Source organism: Ambystoma mexicanum, chromosome 13 (genome assembly GCF_040938575.1).
Source record: "Ambystoma mexicanum isolate Mex_15411 chromosome 13, UKY_AmexF1_1, whole genome shotgun sequence".
Taxonomy (NCBI): domain Eukaryota; kingdom Metazoa; phylum Chordata; class Amphibia; order Caudata; family Ambystomatidae; genus Ambystoma; species Ambystoma mexicanum.
This window is the reverse complement of record NC_090938.1, coordinates 804,247,217-804,266,929: the sequence shown is the minus strand read 5'-3', so window position 1 is coordinate 804,266,929 and position 19,713 is coordinate 804,247,217. Positions and strand designations below refer to the sequence as shown.

Below are 19,713 nucleotides of genomic sequence, written 5' to 3'. Positions count from 1 at the left end.
GACTTGTGCCATCTTTGCCATGAGGGGCTTCCTTGTGAATATGTGGATCATGTTGCTGCCCAGCTGATGTAAGTCTATAAAATAGATGCACCTTTCCGGGCCAGAAACGTATGGGCACTTTTTAATGCAATATGAATATCCTGCACAATGTCAGTCGTGGAAATGTGAAATCATCCACAAGGCTTTAGGCCTGGGACTCCAATACATCCAACTATCTCTGCCTAAATACCTCCCTGGTAGAGTCCTTCGGTCCTCTAGCTCCAACTCTCTGCAGATCAGATGTTACTCCAAGCAGAGAGTGGGTGGGTAGTTCACTTTCTTCAACAGGAACCTCGCTCTGGAACGGCCTCTTGCCTCTCTGACTTGAGCCAGATCTCCTTAACTTCTGGAAGCTCCTCAAGACCTTCCTTTTCTCCTGCTTCCTGCTCTCCCTGCCATGCTAATGCCCAATGCAATGGTGACTGGTTGTTTGGTCCCTTATGAGTCTTACCGGGGCCAGGCCTTCGTCAACCAGTTTTTCCCCCGAACCCCCTTCATTTGCCCTCTCCCTCGGGCAGCCTTCCCTGACTAACCTACTTAGTGTGGTCCACCCTGTTCGCACTACTGCTACCCCTGCTCCCCGGCACTTGCCTTCGTAGCACCCTTGGCACTAGCCCAGCCCCATGTGCCCCCTCCTTCCTGCACTCCCCATGTTCCCTCTCCCTCATCCATCCTCCCTGATCTTCCCCCTTCCCTTGCAATTCATATTCTGCACTTGCACGATCCGATTGTCACATGGCCTAGTAGGACCGTTATTATTCTTCTCCGTTGTCCGTCCCACCTTCCACCACTACTCACCTCCGCCTTGTGGCGGCCTGGAAACTCCTTGGCTGTATAGGTACCATACAAATGTACAATAAATAATAAAAATTGTTGGGAATGCAAATAACCTAGCATGCTGCAGGATAATTTCATTTTTGGATGCAGCAACTAATTTTTTATAGGCTCTCTATGTGGGGCTGTGATGCCTACCCATTTCCCAAATCCAGTACGTGTTTAGAAGCGGTTTGGGGGAGAGGAACAGATTTTGAATTGAATACTTATTGCCTCACAATTCAATGCAGGGGATGGGGTTTCATTGTGCATGGCTTTCGTGGATTGAAGTGTTTCAGAGCGCGACAAGGCAATGGAGGGGAACAGGGGAGAACAAAACAACGATCTTACTAGGCCCAGTGACATTGAGAATGTGCAAGTGCATGGGAGAGGGGGAGGGGAAAAGTGCAGGGAAGGGAGGAGAAGTGGAAAGTGCAGAGCAAAAGGAGAACAGAACAAATAATAAAGCAACAAAAGTGGTAGTGCTGCCTGCAAGTGGCAAGTGCTGAGTTTAAGGCAGCAGACAGGGTAGGTCAGATAAGTGCAGGAAGAAAAAAGGGGATGGGCAGTATGGGTACAGATACAGACCCCAGTGCAAGGGGTGGCCGGAGGCAGTGCGGGAGGGTGGCAGGATGAGCAGGAACCTTGGCCTGGAGGACAGAGGGTGGCCAGGTGCATGGTGCCAAGAGAGAACAGACGGCAGGGGAGAGGCGGGGCCAAAGGCAGAGGCAAAGAGGAAGGTCTTGAGGTGCTTCCAGAGAAGGTTCTCCTCAAGTTTTAGAGTGGCAGGGAGGCTGTTCTAGAGGGAGACCCCAGCCGAAGACCGAGATGTACCCCCAGCTCGTTTCTTTGTAAAACGACTGACCCTGAGGGAGTTAGAGGAGCGAAGAGCTCAAGAGGGGAGGTATTTGCTGAGGGATTGCTGAAGATATTTTTGACCCCGGCTCCAGAAAGCCTTGTGGAAAATGCAGAGGGTTTGGAATTTAATCCTTGCATCCACTGGGAGCCAATGGAGAGATTTCAGAGCGGGAGAGATATGATCCCAGGGCTTGAGGCCAAGGACAAGTCTTGCAGTCCTGTTCTGGATTAGTTGCAGAGGGCGGAGAGTAGAGGCAGGTAGATTTAGAAAGAGGCTGTTAAAATGGTCCAACCTAGAGAGAACCAGAGCTTGGGAGACAGTGAGCTTCTGGGGGAAGGAGAGGAAAGGCAGAGTACCTCCGAGGAGGTGCAATAGGAAGTTTTACTTTTTAGGAAAGTGTGGAATCAAAAATGACCCTGAGGTTCTTGGCCTCGCAGGTGGGTCTAGGAGGAGGGCCAAAGGAGGCCTGCCAGAGAGTGATAGGAAAGGATGGAGAAGGTGTGCTGTTGAGGATCTCAGTCTTGCTGGCCTTCAGACAAAGATCATTGGCGGAACACCAATCTTGAATGGCAGTGAGGCAATCGGAGATGAGAGATGGAGAGGTGATGGCCGAGAGTAGCCTGAAAATGAGGTATCGTCAGCGTAGCACTGGGAATTTGAGCAGAAAATGGCAATGCAGTGGGCGAGAGTTGCCAGGTATTGGTTGAAAAGTCATGGCGAGAGATTAGACCCCTGGGGAACACCACAGGTAGGGAGATGGATGATAGGACGGGCCCCAGTATGACCTGGGAGGATTGATAAGAGAGTAAAGCAGTCAGCCAGGCCAGAGCCTGATCGGTGATACCCAGGTTATCACAGACGGTTGAGCAGGATGGTGTGATTGACAGTGTCAAAGGCAGAAGAGAGAGGGAGTAGGATGAGAACAGAGGGAATGTTCGAGTCAAGGCTGGAGAGCAGATGTTCACGGATGTCCAGGAGAGCAGTTTCCGTGCTTCTGGCAGCTCTGAAGCCAGACTGGTGGTCATGGAGACAGCCAACAGAATCAGAATGAAGGTTAAGCTGGGAGATGGCCAGCTTTTACAGGGGTTTGGCCAGAAAGGGAGTAATGGAAATTGGGCGATAGTTGGCTGAACAGGAAGGATCCGCTGTGGATTTCTTGAGAAATGGATGCACAAGGGAATGCTTCGGAGGGGAGGGGAAAGGATCCTGAGGCAAAGGAGTGGTTGCAAAAAACAGCTAGTGCCGGAGCGAGGGTGCCTGGTCCTTGATGGTTTTAGAGAAACAGGGATGAACCTGTTTTGACGAGGTTTTCATAGATCGCACTTGTCTAGCGACCTCATCGGGGGAGAGAAGAGGAAAGGACGAGATGGGGAGTGGGGGGGGGCTCTGAGTGGCTGAAGGAGGGTCAGCCAGCACAGATGGAGAGGGGGGGAGGGGAGGGGAGAGGAGAGGGTGGACAGGATCTCCTGGGGTTTTGAGAGAAAGTGAGAGGCAAAGATATTGCAAAGGGCCTGTGAGGCAACAGGAGGTGTAGACTGCAGCAGGGTTGGCCAGCTCCTTGCAGATTTTAAAGCGTTAGGCCGAGTTGTTAGATGCCCCCAAGACACGGGCTTGAATGTGGACTCTCTTCTTGGTGAGGACCGAGTCGGTAGTGCCTTTTGGAGCAGGCGACAGGCCAGTTTGTCAGAGGATGAACAAGAAGCCCCCCATTTCCTCTCAGCTGCCCTACACTAAGTGTAGCTAGGTCTGAGTCATGCCAGGAATTGCACTTGGCTTTGGACTTCAAACAGGACAGGGGCAAGAGCATCAGAAATGGAAGAGTAGAGAGTAGAGAGTAGAGGAGACTTGTGACGGAACTGACCATGACTCAGTAAAACGGAGTTCATCAAGGTCCAGTTCTTCGAGTAGGTGGCAGATGTCAATGAGTGTTTGGCAGCAGAGCGAGAGTTGAGTGGCAAGATGCAGAAGGTTGCCAGCCTTAAAACCCTCCCGGGGAGGGGTACAAATCTGAGGTATGCCCTGCGGAGGAGTGGAGGTAGCCTGAAGTGGGGCAGAGGAGGAGGGGGTGAGGGGTGGGCAATACAGCCAAGGAATGAGAGGAAGGGACAGCCGGAGATGAAATGAAGTTGATGAGGTGAGGGAAATGCCTATCGAAGAGGAGGAGATTGGCCTGAGGACCTTGGACCAAGACAGTGCCATTAAGATGGACATTAAGGATGACTCTGGAGGAGTCAAAGGAATCCATGAGGAGCCATCAAGTGTGCTGACTACGTTTAATAGGGACCAATTGTTTCCTATTGCAGAGTCGCAATATTCCTGGGCCATTGTTGAGACTTATGAAGGCCTTGTACACTGATTTAAAAGGTCCAAGTTCGGCACATATCGTCAGATGAATTAACGCCCCTTTCCCTGAAAGTGGCATCCTCTACTTTATTTGTATATAAATGATCTAGAAAACTAAATTAAAGATCGGCTGTCCCATGCCTCTGTCGTCCATGCCCTGTGCTGCTCATCATCCACTTGATGCTGTCCTGTGAGCCAAGACCCCAAAAGCCCTCAAGTCTAATAGACTGCTCTGATAGCTTCATGGAGACAAGGGCACTGCCTATAAATAAAAGTAAATCTAAGATCATGGGCCTGAAGAAAATGCCCAACGCACCAGTGCAATGTGAAAGTGAAAAGCTCCAATGTGTGGAGAACTTTGATTGTTTGAGCATACACGTATCGAATAACTTGAGCTGGGCAAATCAAGTAGCTAGAGTCCCCTCGCGTGTGAAGCAGGCTAGCGTAGCTCTGTTTCGCTTCACGTCATCGACAGGGGGCATTCATATTCAGTCATTAATTAAGGTTTACAAAGCTAAAACTGCAGGCATATCAGTATATGGTGCAGGAATTTGGGGTAGTGCAGAACTGTAGAAGTTGGTTCTAGCTGAAATCCCTTTTTTGTGAAGGGTTCTAAAAGCGTCCAAATCTATTTATTTTATGCTCCACGAGGAAGCAGATTTCACTTTTGTGTTCAAATTGGAGCAACCCGAGATGTGACACAGACCATACTGACAGATGTATAGTGCCATGGCAAGTCGAATGATGTGGTTGATGCATATTAAAAAAGAAATAAACAGAATCGGTCTGCCAGGCTGGTTCACAAATCTGCATTTGATTCTTATAGCCCTTTGCATGCGCCAGGGAAGATCTTTGCTCGCATCCTGCTGAAAGAGCTTAATAGATGGATCTCTAATTCTAACTTACTTGACTCTCTACAAGCAGGTTTTGTGGCAGGAGTGGGCACTGTCCCTAACATAATGATTTTGAACCTCATCAAAGCAAAATATGCGAAGCATGAACAAAAGTTGTTCTTGGCCTTTGTAGACTTCAGAGTTGCTTTTGATTCTATTGATCAGTTATTTACTATATCAGAAGCTTAACAAGTACAACTGCCCCTCCTCACTATTTTCCCTAATCATGTTGTTGCATGCATACACCTCAATACAAGTAAGGCTGACATTGGATGGCCTATTAACCTCATATATTAGAACTCAGAGGACTCAAACAGGGATGTATCTTGGCTTCAACCGTATTCAACCTCTTTATACTTGACATAAGACATGCCTTTCAAGATATGATTTGTGATGCTCCAAAATTGGGCGCACATCTAATCAATTATCTATTATATGCAGACGGTCTTATCTTGTCTCAAACTCATAGAGGTTTGCAAAACATGCTGAATAAGCTAAATACGTATGCTTCTGTAAATAACATGGTTATTAACACCACGAAAACACAAGTTCTCGTGCAAGACTGCAAATCTAAGACAACTAGTAAACATCTGGACTGGTACTTGGGACTGGATAAACTTGAAAAAGTATCAACCTATAAGTACTTGGGAGTTTCGATTACAAATTCATTGAAAATTAATAATGGCACTGTAGAATTACAACAAAAGTTGCAACTATTGACCAACCAAGCTAAATTATTATCCTATAAATTTGGAAAATTCTCGTATAAACATGTTGTAATGTTTTACAAGCAAAAAGTGGTGCCCATTCTAACGTATGGTAAGGAGACGTCCTTACCTCAAGAACGTGAATATTGGGACATCATCGAAGCCAAATTCTGGAAAAGAATATTGTCTTTGCCCAAGTGCACATCTCGAGCAATGATTCGTTATGAAATTGGCTTGCCGTCATTATTCTCCCAAATTCAATGGAAAAGATGCGCTCTCCTGAGATAATGCTTAATTAGTCTAACATCAACAAATGTAGTAGGCGTACTAGCGTGTTACTTAACCACCTCTGAAGATCTGTTCCCAAGCAAATGGTTGCCGCATACTTTAAACATTCTTGCTGACGCTAGTATAACATTGGACACTCCTTTACACAATCCCGCCAAAATATAATTGCTCCAAATGGATTGGATAAACACTATTGATCATTGTTCACATGCCAAGGATTTTGATTTAATGTTATTTGGCCACAAACCATTGGGAAGTATAGCTGATTATCTTCATAAGTGGCCAGCCCCAAAACTGCGTAATGAATATCTACGTTTTAGATTCAATCTCTGGCACAAAAGAGATGTTCTTGCAAAAAGGAAGCAGATTTCACCAAATCAAAATTTTTGTTGATGGTGTAAATTGACTACCAAGAAAGAAACACTTCAACACTGCTTAATTGAATGTCTATACTTGGCTGATCTGAGGAAGAAATTCTTTGCAAGAGTGACGGCTTCATTACCTCCCATGGACCATATGCAAGCGTGGCAATGGCTATTCACAAAAACTAAGTTGTCGGTTCAAATCGCAATTATACAATTCTTAAATGCATTATTTAAAACTGACTAATAGATTATGCATTTCTTGGATATGTATCATTCATTTGTTTTATTTTTCGCAATTTTATGTGTTGAGTTTTACGTAATTCATATGTTTTATTTAGTATTATTGATTTAATGTGAACTTGTAAAGGATTAATGTGTATTAACCAAAACTGTTGAAAATCGAATGATGTGTTTTATAACTATTGTTTTGAAAGGTTCAATTTTTTTGAACCAACCAAAATAAAAAAAAAATAAATAAATTCTTAGGAATCCTAAAACTTGGATCAGGGACAAATACTTCACTATAGCAAAAACAAAGAGAAGAGCTCTGTCTGCAGAAGCACATTAGATGGCGCTATGGTACTCTGAAGCTCACACACCCGGTCTGGCAGCATATTTACTCTTGACTAGGCACACGTTCTTGCATGCACTTTTAACCAAGTTCCGTTTTAATACAGTGCCCTTAAACAATGTTATAAGAACATAGGAGCATGGGCTAACAGAGTATTACACACTTGAACGTCCCCGAGGACCTATTGCACATTATATTTGGTCCAAAGTACTCCATGATAAGTCGCTGACCGCTGCTACCCCTGAGCAAATATGGTTTTAGATATTGTCTTCCAGCACTTGGATTTGGTACTGCTTAATGAACCGCTGGTATTTTCGGCAGTTGAGAATTCTTTTTACTAGCAATGAACATTCTTCATTCGGTGCGATTTCTCCACATTCTCTAATAGTTTTAGTTGGAGTATTCAACCAATGATATTTTTCCTTCTAAAAGAGCAATATTGGTTTTAGTTTTGATGCAAATGCGTATTTACCCAAATATCGTATTTGATTTATTAGTAGTTCTCTTTTGTCACAGCCGGCTTCAAGTATATCCAGACTCCAATATGTTTTTTTTTTATTTTGTAGAATTCATCTGCTTTAGAAACTGTATGATATATGGCACTCTAAAGGCCCTCTCCCACTCTCTCTCCTGTAGGCTACCCGCCTCCTTAGATCATGCTATCCTCGTCCCCTTGTTGGTAACTAGAGATCAGTAACACCTACTATCTACAGTTCTGAGTAGAGTGGTGGCCCAAAGTCAGTCTTCAGCCTTTTCTATCTCACTGCGTCCAGGATTTCCTAGTTGAAGCCTGTCTTAACAATTACCTGGGATATGGTTCCCAGTAGGTTATGGTGCCTTTTCAAATGTCAATTTCCACTCTGTGCTTTTGTTCCTCTCACTGTCCCTTATCTCACTAGTTTCCTCTTTCCTGTCCCTGTCCCACTGCCACTCATCTCCTTCCCTCACTAATCCCTTTTTCTGTTCCTTCGATGGCCAAACTCCTAGCTATTCATCCCCCACTTTCTCTATCCAGTCTCCTCGACTCTCCTCTCTCCCTTCTACTCTCCAATGGCCTCCCATCACACCTCTAGTCTCCCCTCACATACTCTCCTCCCACTTTCATTCACCTCTCACACACCCTTCTTATTCTTTCTCTCTTGGCTACACTCGATCCTTTCAATAACCTCTCATGCGTTCTCATACACAGGTACCTCTCACTCTCATAACCAATACCATGCCAGTAATGATCTTCACCACATTCGCCTCTTACTCCACCTGGTTTCTTGGTTCACCGGACCTCATCTTTACATAGTCTTCATGGTCGCCTCTCACTCTGCCTGGTCTCGCGGTTCACCTGACCTCCTCTCCACCTCGTCTCCACAGTCCCCTATTGCACCCCCTGGACTCTTGGTCTGCATCCTCTCGCGTGACCTCATCCGTACAGCCCACACTCTGCACTCCATTAATTCCCCTTTTATTGATCTACTCTTAGTTCTCTTTCCCACCTTCTGGCTCCAGCACTCAATTGACTTTAAGGACCACTCTAGATCTGTCTGTTCCGAAGGGAGTGGGTTGCAGAGAGGAAGGATTTTCGAAAGTTCCCCTAAGCCTGCCCCCTTTTCCAGACTGGTTGGCTTCCTGGCAAGCTGTTGTGCGGTTTTAGTTTTGCTGCGGTGCAGTGTCTGCTTTGTCAGTGTGCAATAAGCTGCCCACCTCTGTTTTACCATACGTTTTGCAGTGCGCTGCATTTATTTCTCGTTGGTTTGTTTTCTGCTGCAGGAGTTTCTGGGACTGAAATAGAAAAGAGAGAACATTAGCCAGAATGGGGTATGGTGGGGTATGGCAGGAATTGGATGATGGATAGTTGTTCTATCGACCTGTAACAAGACACATGGGGGAAAGGTGGGAGCCGGGGGTTCTTGGACCCTGCCAACACCCTCGCCTGATTTCTATGGTGGAACTGGCTCTGGTAAAAACCCTAGTAGGGCTCCTGCAACCTCCCCCTCCCTCCCAATGCACCCTCCCACTCCCCCCCCCCCCTGTCAGAGTCCAGTCACTGGCCCAGTTGCCGTTTATATTTGGGAACACAGCCGTTTATTTCCCTCTCACATTTTCTCTGACTCCGTGCTGTGTAAAACAGAGCACTTCTGGTTCGTGTGTTTCATGATGTTCAGTGCCTGAACTAAAGTCTCGTCCCCACATCTCTCTCCCCCCCCCCCCCCCCCTTAGAGTGCGACTGGGTTCCTCCAATATCTGGACATCTCTGTTGGGAAGGAAATTGCAGCCATCTGTACTAAGTCTGGGCGTCTGGATGTCATGGCCCAGAACCCCTACAATGCTGTTGTGCACCTTGGACATCACAATGGTAAGTCTGGGTGGAGCCACCCATGCAGTGAGAATGGCATTTTTCCACCCACATAAAGATGCCCCTTGGTGACTGATTAGTAACATAACCCCAACCACCTTGCCAGTGTACCCATAGTACGGGTTTGATGAATCATGCCTGGAACCTCTGAGTGGCACCCATGTATTGAGGGATTAATGCTATCCCTCACCTGTGTAAGGGCATAACTCTGCTAAGGACATCTTCCTCTCCCTGTGGCCTTACCTGCCTACAATGCCTCTTATCCACAGACTAGTCCTCCCTGGAGTAAAGCATAGTTTGAGTATTCTCAGCTGCCTCCCTCTTATGGAATCGGGAGATAGAGACCCCACCTTTTTAGGTGTAAACAGGAAGGCATCGGATGTTTTCCAGAATCGGATGTTTTCCAGAAACAAAAAATGCAATCTTTTGTTGTGCAATGCAAAGCAGCCTTTTGGCTTCCCTTTTAGGGACCGCTTCCAAATGCTGTTTTGTTTACTAGCGCCAAAGGGTATCTGCTGTACCATTTCCAGGTCTGTTTTTCCAAATGTCTTAGAGTTGGGCGCTGCCGATTTAGCTCTGCTCGAATGGACCTTTGGCTGAATCCCTGTGCTGATACTCTTTCTGCATGCTAGTAAAACTTCCCTTTGTGGAAATAGGTCATTTGCCGTCTCCAGAAAGGGGCATTTTCAATTAAATGTTTGTGAATCAGGGTCACACCTCTGGTTCCCCCTTGGACCTGTGAAATTAAACTGTTCTTGGCGCTCCTCCATCTGTTTGTCCCATTTCCTCTGGGCACCTGACCCTCCACCTCTGTTTTTGTACATTAGTTTAGGTCTTGTCACATAGATACTTCGAGACCAGCCGTGATTTTTTTTTTGTTTTGTTCTTTTCCCCATCATCCCACCCTTTCTCCCTTGGTAGGAACGGTCTCTCTCTGGAGTCCGAACCTTAAGGAACCGCTGGTGAAGATGCTGTGTCACCGGGGACCCGTGCGGTCTCTCGCCATCGACAAGACTGGAACGTGAGTGTTGCACGCGTGCATGCATGTTATCACCCAGGTGATGATTGTAAGATTTGTCCTTTGAGATCATCTAAAAACTGAGCAGGAATTTGAATTGAATGTTCTTTTTTCCGTTCAAGTCCCTTGCCGAGTGCCACAAGGATTGTGGGTTTCCCCCACACTTAACAATGTGTTTACGAAAACCACTTTTCAATATCCTAGGCTATCTGGGTGTTACCTACACTAATTATGCGGGTGACACCCAGATACTCATCCCTATCACTGGGGACCACACAGCTGACACATTAGCCATCAATACCATCTGCCAAGTCCTACAAGCCTGGATGGCTCAACACAAACTACGTCTAAAAGATAAGACTGAGCTTCTCATCTTGGGCTCTCATCAGAGACTCAACAAATTAAACCCCTCATTCAAAGCATTCGCCATTGATGGTAACATCAAAGTTACCAATGACACCAAAACATTGGGGATCTATCTGATTCTACCCTCTCCCTCACCAGACAAACCAATGTAGTATCATTAGCCTCTGCTTACACCTGTGAGCTCATCACATCCTGCCGACCTTTCCTCACTCCATCCAATAGTACTACCTTAGCTAGAACCTTGATCATGACCAAATCGATTATTTTAATGCCCTCTACTTAGGTACTAATCAAAGTAATATTAATAAATTACAGATTGTCCAAAATGCCATCCGAGCCTCATTGAACATTCCGAAAGACCACCCCATATCTGACATCAGGCGTAGCCTTCACTTGCTCCCAGTGTCACAAAGAGTTTCCCTCAAAACTCTAGCCCTGACACACAAATGTCTTACTAACCAAGCACCCAACTACTTGGCCTGCAGATTCACCCACCACACTTCCAACAGACCTATTAGATCTGCCCATGCTAACTGCTTGGCCATACCTCGCTTTAAGCTACAAAGATTTGGTGGGATCACCTTCCCTGTCCTTGCTGCGAAACTGGAATTCACTCCCAAATCCTCTCAGAGGCGAACATTCTTTCACAGCCTTCAAGAGCAAGGCCAAAGCTTGGCTGTCTACTTTAGACCTGTCACGGCGCTAACCTGATATCACCACCTGTATACTATAGCCTCAGTGCAGAAAATTGCTTTTATTGTACCCCCTGCATTCCTATTGTCATTTTATCTGTACATACTTGATGCCATGTGACTAGCCCAGTATCCACTATTGTTTTGTTATGTCATTTGACTGTAAATGTTAACTTTGTTTCCCCTCTACACTGTATATTACCCTGCATACTCTTCCTCTGTCAATTTGCCATGTAACATGTTTTATTTCTGTATGCTTCATCCGCTATGTAACTTAAGTAATGCGCCCGGATGCCCTTGGGCCTGGTGCGCTTTATAAATAAAATAAATACAAATGATGGCTGTGGGAAAATGAGTGTTGAAACTAAAAATGGTGGGAGGAAAGTAACTAGGAGGAACTGCCCAGGTATAGACAAGAGTGGTCTGGTTGTGATTGGCAAGTCACGGGACTAGAAATTGCAAGGGCATATTTGTAGAACCATTGGTCTACCCCCTGCCTTTTCTCTTTTGCAGGTACATGGCCACTGCAGGCTTGGACAGAAAGGTGAACGTGTACGACATCCGTTCCTACCGCCCCCTGCACTCCTACCTTGTACCCGGTGGTGCCGGGCACCTCACATTCAGCCAGAGTCAACTGCTTGCCGCTGGCTGTGGGAATGTCGTCCAGGTATGTGTCTGTGAGGAAGAGGAGTTGGAAGGGATTCGGAAGTCCACTTGACGGAGGCCCCCAAACCAGTGTGATTAATCCACAAATATTATGACCAGAAAGTCATAATTGGCTTTCTGTTGCCATAGATGATTTAAAAAAAACGGAGTTAACTCTATCCTGTTTCCATCTTGTTTGCTTGATGCATCGTGGGTAATGAGGCATGTTAGTATTCTTTGCTTGAGAGTGCCTTATAGGGTGTTACGACTGAGCCCATCTTCATTACTCTGGCCCCACAAAAACCCCAGTGCACACCGAGGAAGGAGCTGTCCCCAGAAGATGCTGCCTCAAGGGCTGGAAACCCATTCTTCCAGCACTAGATTAATGCTCACCCCTTTCTCTCTTTGTAGGTCTATAAGGACATCCACCTAAAGCCGCCGGAGCAGCCGTACATGACGTATGCTCTGCGGCAGGGAGTGCATGGGTTGCAGTTCTGCCCATATGAGGACGTGCTGGGAATCGGGCATGGCGAGGGCTTCACCAGCATGCTAGTGCCAGGTGAGATGGCTTCAGAGCTCCTATTGTTGGTTCAACCCCACAATTACCACAGCACATGTGCATTTGTTCAAAGAGGTGCAGGCCTCTATGTACTGTATGACTGGTGTAGCACATGGGATGGTTCTGATTGGTGTCCTGGGTTTGTGCAAACTAAGTATCTTCTCCAGGTCTTTGGGTTCCTCCTTGTGCCTGGGCTTGTGCGAGACACAATGTCTGGATATGTGTAGGCGTATTATTCTCCTCCTTATACTGCTTTTGTGTGGCTGGTGAGGGCGAGTGCCCAGCATGCACTTTCCCCTCACCGCCCCCTCCTGTCCTTTCTGTGGAGGTTTGTTGAAGCTGCCCCTTCATTGTGCAATGTGGGGGGTGTGACTCCATATCTTATTTTCACATGTCCTGTTGTATGTGCTATGTGGGTCTCATATCTGTGAGTGCATATTTGCCACTCTGCCTGTAGATGTTTATCTGCACTCTTCTTGTGTCTCCTCTCGCTGGAGCCTAAGCGTGCCACAGATCTAGGCTAGACGAGGGTTCTTTAGCCTCTCCTTGGCTCATCTATCACTAACCGTGGTCGAATCGAAGAGTAAGCGTGTGAACCAGATACTAGATAACTAATGTCCAATCTAGAGGTAGAGATTTTTAAATATATTTAATCTTGTTGTAGATATGACAGTATTTATGTCCATTAAACACCCAGGAAGGGCCCAATTCTTTCCGTGGACTCATTCTTAAGTTTCTAAACTCTAGTGTTGGGGCTCACCACGGGCTCTGGGTAACTTAATCGGGGCCTGATACAGGCACTATTCCCAGGTGCTAGAGGGTGGTCAGCTGTACCAGGGATTGTTGTGTGCCTGTTTCTGTTGGGAGTTAAGATAACTACGTGCCAGGAATTTGAACTGCACACAGGGGGGTGACCTTCACAAATCCTTCCAAATAGTAGAAGCATCCAGAGGCACGGAGCTGCTCTCCTCAACACCTGTCAAAACTTGCTTGCAAATCTACACTCCAACCCTCCCACTGTTCTCATTTTCCTTGAGCTCTCCTCTGCTTTTGACACGGTCAACCTTTCCATCCTCATAAAACGACTGTGACACCCTCTGCATCACTGACCGGGCACTGGATTGGCTGACACCATTTGTCACTAATTGCCTTTCTCAGTTGTAGTTGGGTCCTTTCTCCTCCACCACCACACTCTCTACCTGTGGCGTCCCCCAGGGCTCTATCCCATCATGGTGGCTCTTCAATAGCACTCCTACACACCATCAGCAACAATCTGAAAAAAACACCATGTCCATCCTCCTAGGTGACATGAACCTTGGTCTCAATGACCCCCTCAGACAGGAATGCTGCCGCCCTCAATAACGCCCTCACAACACTTGGATTCAAACAAGAAGTGCTAAAACCAACCCACCACAAAGGCCGCATCCTGGACTGGATCGCCCAACATAACTGTCAGGTATCAACGCTCCTCTCTCCCATCCCTTGGTCAGACCACTCCATTATCCACTTCAATCTCAACTATACCAGAACTCCTACCACCTCTCATGAAATTCTGCCACCCGCCCTCACCAGGAGCGCCAAGCAACTCACCAAGGAAAGACTACTTCCTCACCTCCAGGTTCCCGAACTTGAACACTCATTTACCAACAACCCAGACACCCTCACAGTAACCTACAGCGCCATTATCACCAAGGCCATAGACATCATTGCACCCCTTACACACAGGAAAGCCAAACCCACCAAAAAAATGAACTCGTGGTTCACTCAGGATCTCTTGAAACTACGGTCACAAAAACGATTGGCTCTCACAGCTTGGAAAACGAACCCCAATGACGCCACCAAACAAGCTTTTAAAGACATTACAAATCGGCCATCATCTCAGCCAAAGCCATCTCCTTCAATACCAGGATTGCCAACGCTAAATCAGGATCCAGAGAAATCTTCGCAATCTTCAGAGAATTGGAGACTCCCCCCCACACCCCCCCCCCTCCAACCTCTTGAATAAAGACAAAGATTGGTGTAATGGCATCCAAGAAACCATGCTCAACAGGCTGAATACTCTACAAGAAAAAATCATCAGTCACCAAAAAGCCTTATCGCAACAACTATCTGACCTACACCAGAACACCCCATCCACAATCCCAGCCTTCTCATTCTAGGAGATGACAGAAGAGGAAGTCCTAACCATCCTCAACTCGATCAAACCTTCCAACTGCAAAGGCGACTCGTGTCCGGGCTCATCAAGGACAGCACCCCCACATTGGTACCGTTCTTCACAGCCTTCATCAACGCTTCGTTCAAATCTAACCAAGTGCCATCCTGCCTCAAAAAAAGCATGGGTCCGCCCATTATTGAACAAACCTACACTAGACCCCAAGGTACCAGGGAACTACAGGCCCATCACGACAGTTCCCTTCCTTCTTAAGATTTTGGATAAAGCTGCATACCTCGAAGCTCATCACCTGCTTGGTCTCCGGCAATCCGGCTTCCGCCCAAACCATGGTACAGAGCCTGCATTACTGGACCTTAAGAACCAAATCCATGACCTCAGACGTAGGCAGACTATCTCTCCTACTTCTACTGGACCTTTCGGCGGCATTCGACTTGGTCGACCATGACACCTTCTGCCATCACCTCTCTACAGCGGGCAACTTTTCAGCATATGCCACCGCTTGGATAGCATCCTTCCTTAGGGGCAGAGAAATGAGTCTTCTCTGACCTAACCTGCGCCCAACCACATTTAATTAAGTGCGGTGTCCCGCAGGGGTCCTGCATAACTCCTACATTGTACAACCTTTTCACAAGGTCACTATTCAAATATCTCGATGCAATGGGCATCACATACACCAATTACGCGGACGATGCACAAGTCCTCATCCCTCTTACAGGCAACTATGAGACCGACCAAAAAACCCTAATCTCCATCTACACCACCATCCAAACCTGGATGGCCAAAAACTGGCTTTGCCTCAACAGCGAAAAAACAAAACTACTTATCGGATCGCCAGCCACAATAAAAAAAATGGGGTCCCATATGACTCCTTCATCATTGACAACTGCCGCATCTCGGTCTCCAAAGCAGTCCAAACCCTAGGAGTCTACCTGGACTCTAACCTCACCATGGTCAGACAGGTGAATGCAATCTCCTCAGCAGCAGCCTACCACTCGAAACTTATCACAGCTGCAAGGCCCTTCCTCTCACAGCAAAACTCCCTCACCATTGCCAGAGCAATCATGGGTTCCCGCCTAGACTACTGCAATGCACTTCTACTAGGCACCTCAGCCAAAAACATAAAAAAACTTCAAACAGTGCAGAACAATGCCCTCAGTGCAGCCACTGGAATCTCTAAAAGAGACCACATCTCGGCCACCAGAAAATCCGTCCAGTGGCTACCTGTCAAGGAACAGATCCTCTTCAAATCACTGGCACTCACCCACAAATATCGCCACGACACAGCACCTCGCTACCTTGCGCAGAGATTTATTTGGTCCCCCTTCAAACAGACCAACCGGATCCAGCCATACTATCTATCTATTCCAGAAAGCATCAGGACCAGAGCAGGTGTCGCTAGCTTCCCAGTCCTCGCAGCCACCGACTGGAACCTGTTACCCGCCGCGATCAGAGGCATCGAGTCCCACCTGGGCTTCCAAAAAGCAATAAAAACCATGTTGTTTGTGTAAACCTCACTCTGACCTGGTACTGGACATGAGCATTTCTCACTTGTCAGGGCTCACCTTGCCAACTGTATAATAACCTATGTAATAGACACGCTCTCTCTGTAACATTCACTGTCGATTGCATCTTGCACTGTAACTAAGTCATTTTCTTGAAACAGCGCCCCAATGCCTCTGGGCTGCGTGGCGCTTTACAAATGCAAAATAAATAAAATATCTTTCTTGCCCCTCTTGCTTACCTGATTTCCACCTTCTACTCCTCATTTCCAGTGTAATGCTGATGACACACAATTTTCCTTCAAACTTCCCTCTACTACCTCCTCTCTTATCCCTGATAGTCTGTCCGCAAATTCAGGCATGGTGTGCAGCTAACAATCTGCCTTAATGCCAGTAAGACAGTGATCCTTCTGATTGGGACACCAGCAGCCTCTTTTCCTCCTACCCTCAGGCCACCCTCTTTGGGCCAACTTACCCCACCATCTTGTGAGGCCAAAAACAACCCAGGGTTATCTTCGATTCTGTTCTCTCCTTCATCCCTCACATCATGGACCTTACTAAGAAGTCCACTTCCAGCTCCACCTTCTCAGAGGCATTCTTCCTTTCCTCACTTTCCCCCAGAAACTCAGTGCTTCCAGAGCTCTGGTCCTCTCCAGGCTGGTCTACTGCAACAGCCTCTTTCTCAATCTCCCGCTTGCCTCCCTTACACCCCCTCCAGTTAATCCAGAATAGGGCTGCAAGACTTATCCATCTCTCCACTGATTCCCGGCGGGTGCAAGAATCAAATCCAAGACCCTTTGCATCATCCACAAGGCCTTCTGGGGCCTGGCACCACACTATCTCCAACTTTCCGTCCCTGAATACTCCCCTGCTAGAGCCCTACGCTCTTCTAACTCTAACTCTTTGACTGTCAAACGCTTCTCTAAGCAGATGGGGGGCTGCGCTCTCTCCTCGGCTGGTGTTTCCCTTTGGAACAGCCTCCCTGCCCCTCAAGCTTGAGCTGGACCGCCTCAAGTTTCAGAAACTGCTCAAAACTCTGCTCTTCTCTACCTCTTTCCCTAATCACCCCACTGCCGCTGTGGCTGGTGGCCTGATCCTCCTGAACCTCACAGGATTCCAGGCCCTTCTTCCCAATTGATATAAACGCCCCCAAACCCCAACAACCCTCCCTGCACCACCTTGCAGCTACCTGCTTGGCAGCTCTGCATCCCACTCTTGGGAGTCGCCTGCATTTGCACTTAGCCGGAGTTTCTCCTCCTTGGCTACCCTTAGCACTTCCCTCCCGGGCCCTCGACCACGACTTGCCCACCCACCTCCCTATCTCCTGCACTTCTCCGCACTGCACTTGCACATCCAAATGCCACAAGGCCTAGTAGGACCATGGCTGTATTGCACCGTTTTGCCATTGTTATTTTTCCCCTGTTCCCTTCGCGTTTAGCCTTGTGGCGCTTTGAAACACTATTTAGATGTAAAGTGCTGAACAAATGCTCAATAAAAAATAAATAGGAGGCCCGTCTAAACTGAGTTATGAGGGAAATTAAACTCCTCGAGGAACTATTTAAAGAACACATAATAGGATACCACAAGCTAATAGAGAATGGGCGGCATTCCATTAGAAGTGTTGCGAAGACACAGAAGAAAAACAGAATCCCCTGAAGAAGTTCCTATAACCATATATAATATAGAATGAAACATGTTGGGTAACAATTAGCCTATTCTTAAAGGCTGAACAATTTGTAGTAGGTGGTCACTGGAGCTCTTTAAACTATATACTGGATTAGCTGTGTTTTATAAGTGTTGTGTGAATAGTGTATTTTTTCTGTATTTATCGTTGCACTGATTTTGTAATTGTTGATAATGTTTATGTATGATGTACTGTAGGTATTAACCACAGGTTATAGCTTCAATATTTACCTGAAGTTTCAATTGTTGGTAGTGTTGTGATTTTGAATATTAATAAATTGCTGATTGATTTTGTAGAGCAAACTGAATACTTTTTCTAGCGTGGTCTTCTGTAGTATTGCACCCCCCCCCCTCCCGCCAGTCTTAATTTTGTATTTCCTTTTTTCCCTTTTTGGGAAACCCTGATCATAGGTCCTTGTGCCAGACCGAGACATAGGATGGAAGGCCTTAATTTATTTTGTAGTTCAAGCATTCATACAGCTGGGAAATGAAGCCTGAGGAGTCGGGGGCGGTGGGAGGGGAGATCGTCGTGCTCTCAAACGCTGTTGGAGGGGGTCTGATCGTGGCTGCTTTATTATGCGTTTGCTCCATAAACCCCGCGCCCTTTCATCCAAACCAAAAGTAGATTTGGAGGTGTCTATGGTCCCGATTTTCCCCGGTCAAACAAATGTGATAAATGCACCCGCCGGCCCTCCTTTTAGAACATGCTAAACCTTCATAGGCTGAAGCTTGCATTGCAATGGATGGGATTGGCTGATGAAGGGAAGGAGGATATAACCATTCTGTTAGCTATGGTATCCCAAACTTGTAGGGTCGTTTTGGTGGATGGGAACTTGTACATTCGTAGTGAACCCCCCCCCCCCCTCCTCCTCCCTCAGCTGGAGCCGGAGGCATGTTTCTGAGAGGCCTGACCGGTTTTTTTTTTTACAACTTTTGCTCGTGTGTGGTTTGACCCACTCCTGCAGGGCTCGTAGCTGGATATTTGGTTATCAGCCGACAAAGCGTTTTAATGGCAACATTATGTACCAGGTTTTGCCAGACGAAAGCCAACAGATCCTATTGTGGTTTCTTAAAGGCCTTTGGGGGAATATTTATCGGCAGGGCTTGGGGAAATATACAAAGGCTTGAATATTCATTTTGATTGGGGCAATCCTGCTGAAGCAAGAAATTGCATGTGTATTCCACGATTTTAGGTCTGCCATTATCTGTGCGAAAGTATGGAATAGTTATCCTAATAGAGCTAGGAGCAGTGCAATGTAAGGCGTATACCTAGATATTTATTTAATACATATATAACCACTTAATGGTCTTGCATATCACAAAAAACATATAAAACAATGGTAGTATAGTAATCTAAAAATACAATTAAAAATTAACTCGCGTGTCCTCTATGCATATAAAACATTAAAAGCTAAAAGAAGGCAAACAAAATCTATCTTAATTTAAAACATTTAAGGACACAGAGGGTCCATAGTACCTCCATGCACATTTCATATGATTTCATCATGTGATGTATCAGAATGATGTAATTTCCCTCCAACAAAGAGTTCCACATATTCAGTACATCATCACAGTCGCAATTGTTATTCTAAGCTTTCATGTGTTTCTTTCTTAGGAAATCTAAATTGTGACAGACACTTCATGTTTGATCTCAAGAACCAGATCACCACATAATTAACATAGCCTGTCTTTCTCTGTTTCCTAATAATTCAGTGGCATTACATTTAAATGGCAGGTATTGGCGTGGTGTTTTGCTGTTGGGGTAAGCAGAGATGTACTCGCCATTATATTGTTTTCTAAATAGTGTTGGATAGAATTTCCACCATTAACATTTTTGTCAAGGCGAACAACCT

At 46.4% G+C, this 19,713-nt stretch overlaps 1 protein-coding gene across 2 annotated transcripts in view; it reads left to right on the top strand.

The window, feature by feature from the left end:
• WDR46 (WD repeat domain 46) overlaps window positions 1-19,713 on the top strand; it is a 161,582-nt gene that overhangs the window by 42,554 nt on the left and 99,315 nt on the right. For both annotated transcript variants that reach the window (XM_069635234.1, XM_069635235.1), the window contains exons 9-12: window positions 9,090-9,225; window positions 10,147-10,246; window positions 11,815-11,968; window positions 12,358-12,505. In XM_069635234.1, the coding sequence (XP_069491335.1) occupies window positions 9,090-9,225; window positions 10,147-10,246; window positions 11,815-11,968; window positions 12,358-12,505 (538 nt within the window). The remainder of the gene's footprint in view (window positions 1-9,089; window positions 9,226-10,146; window positions 10,247-11,814; window positions 11,969-12,357; window positions 12,506-19,713) is intronic.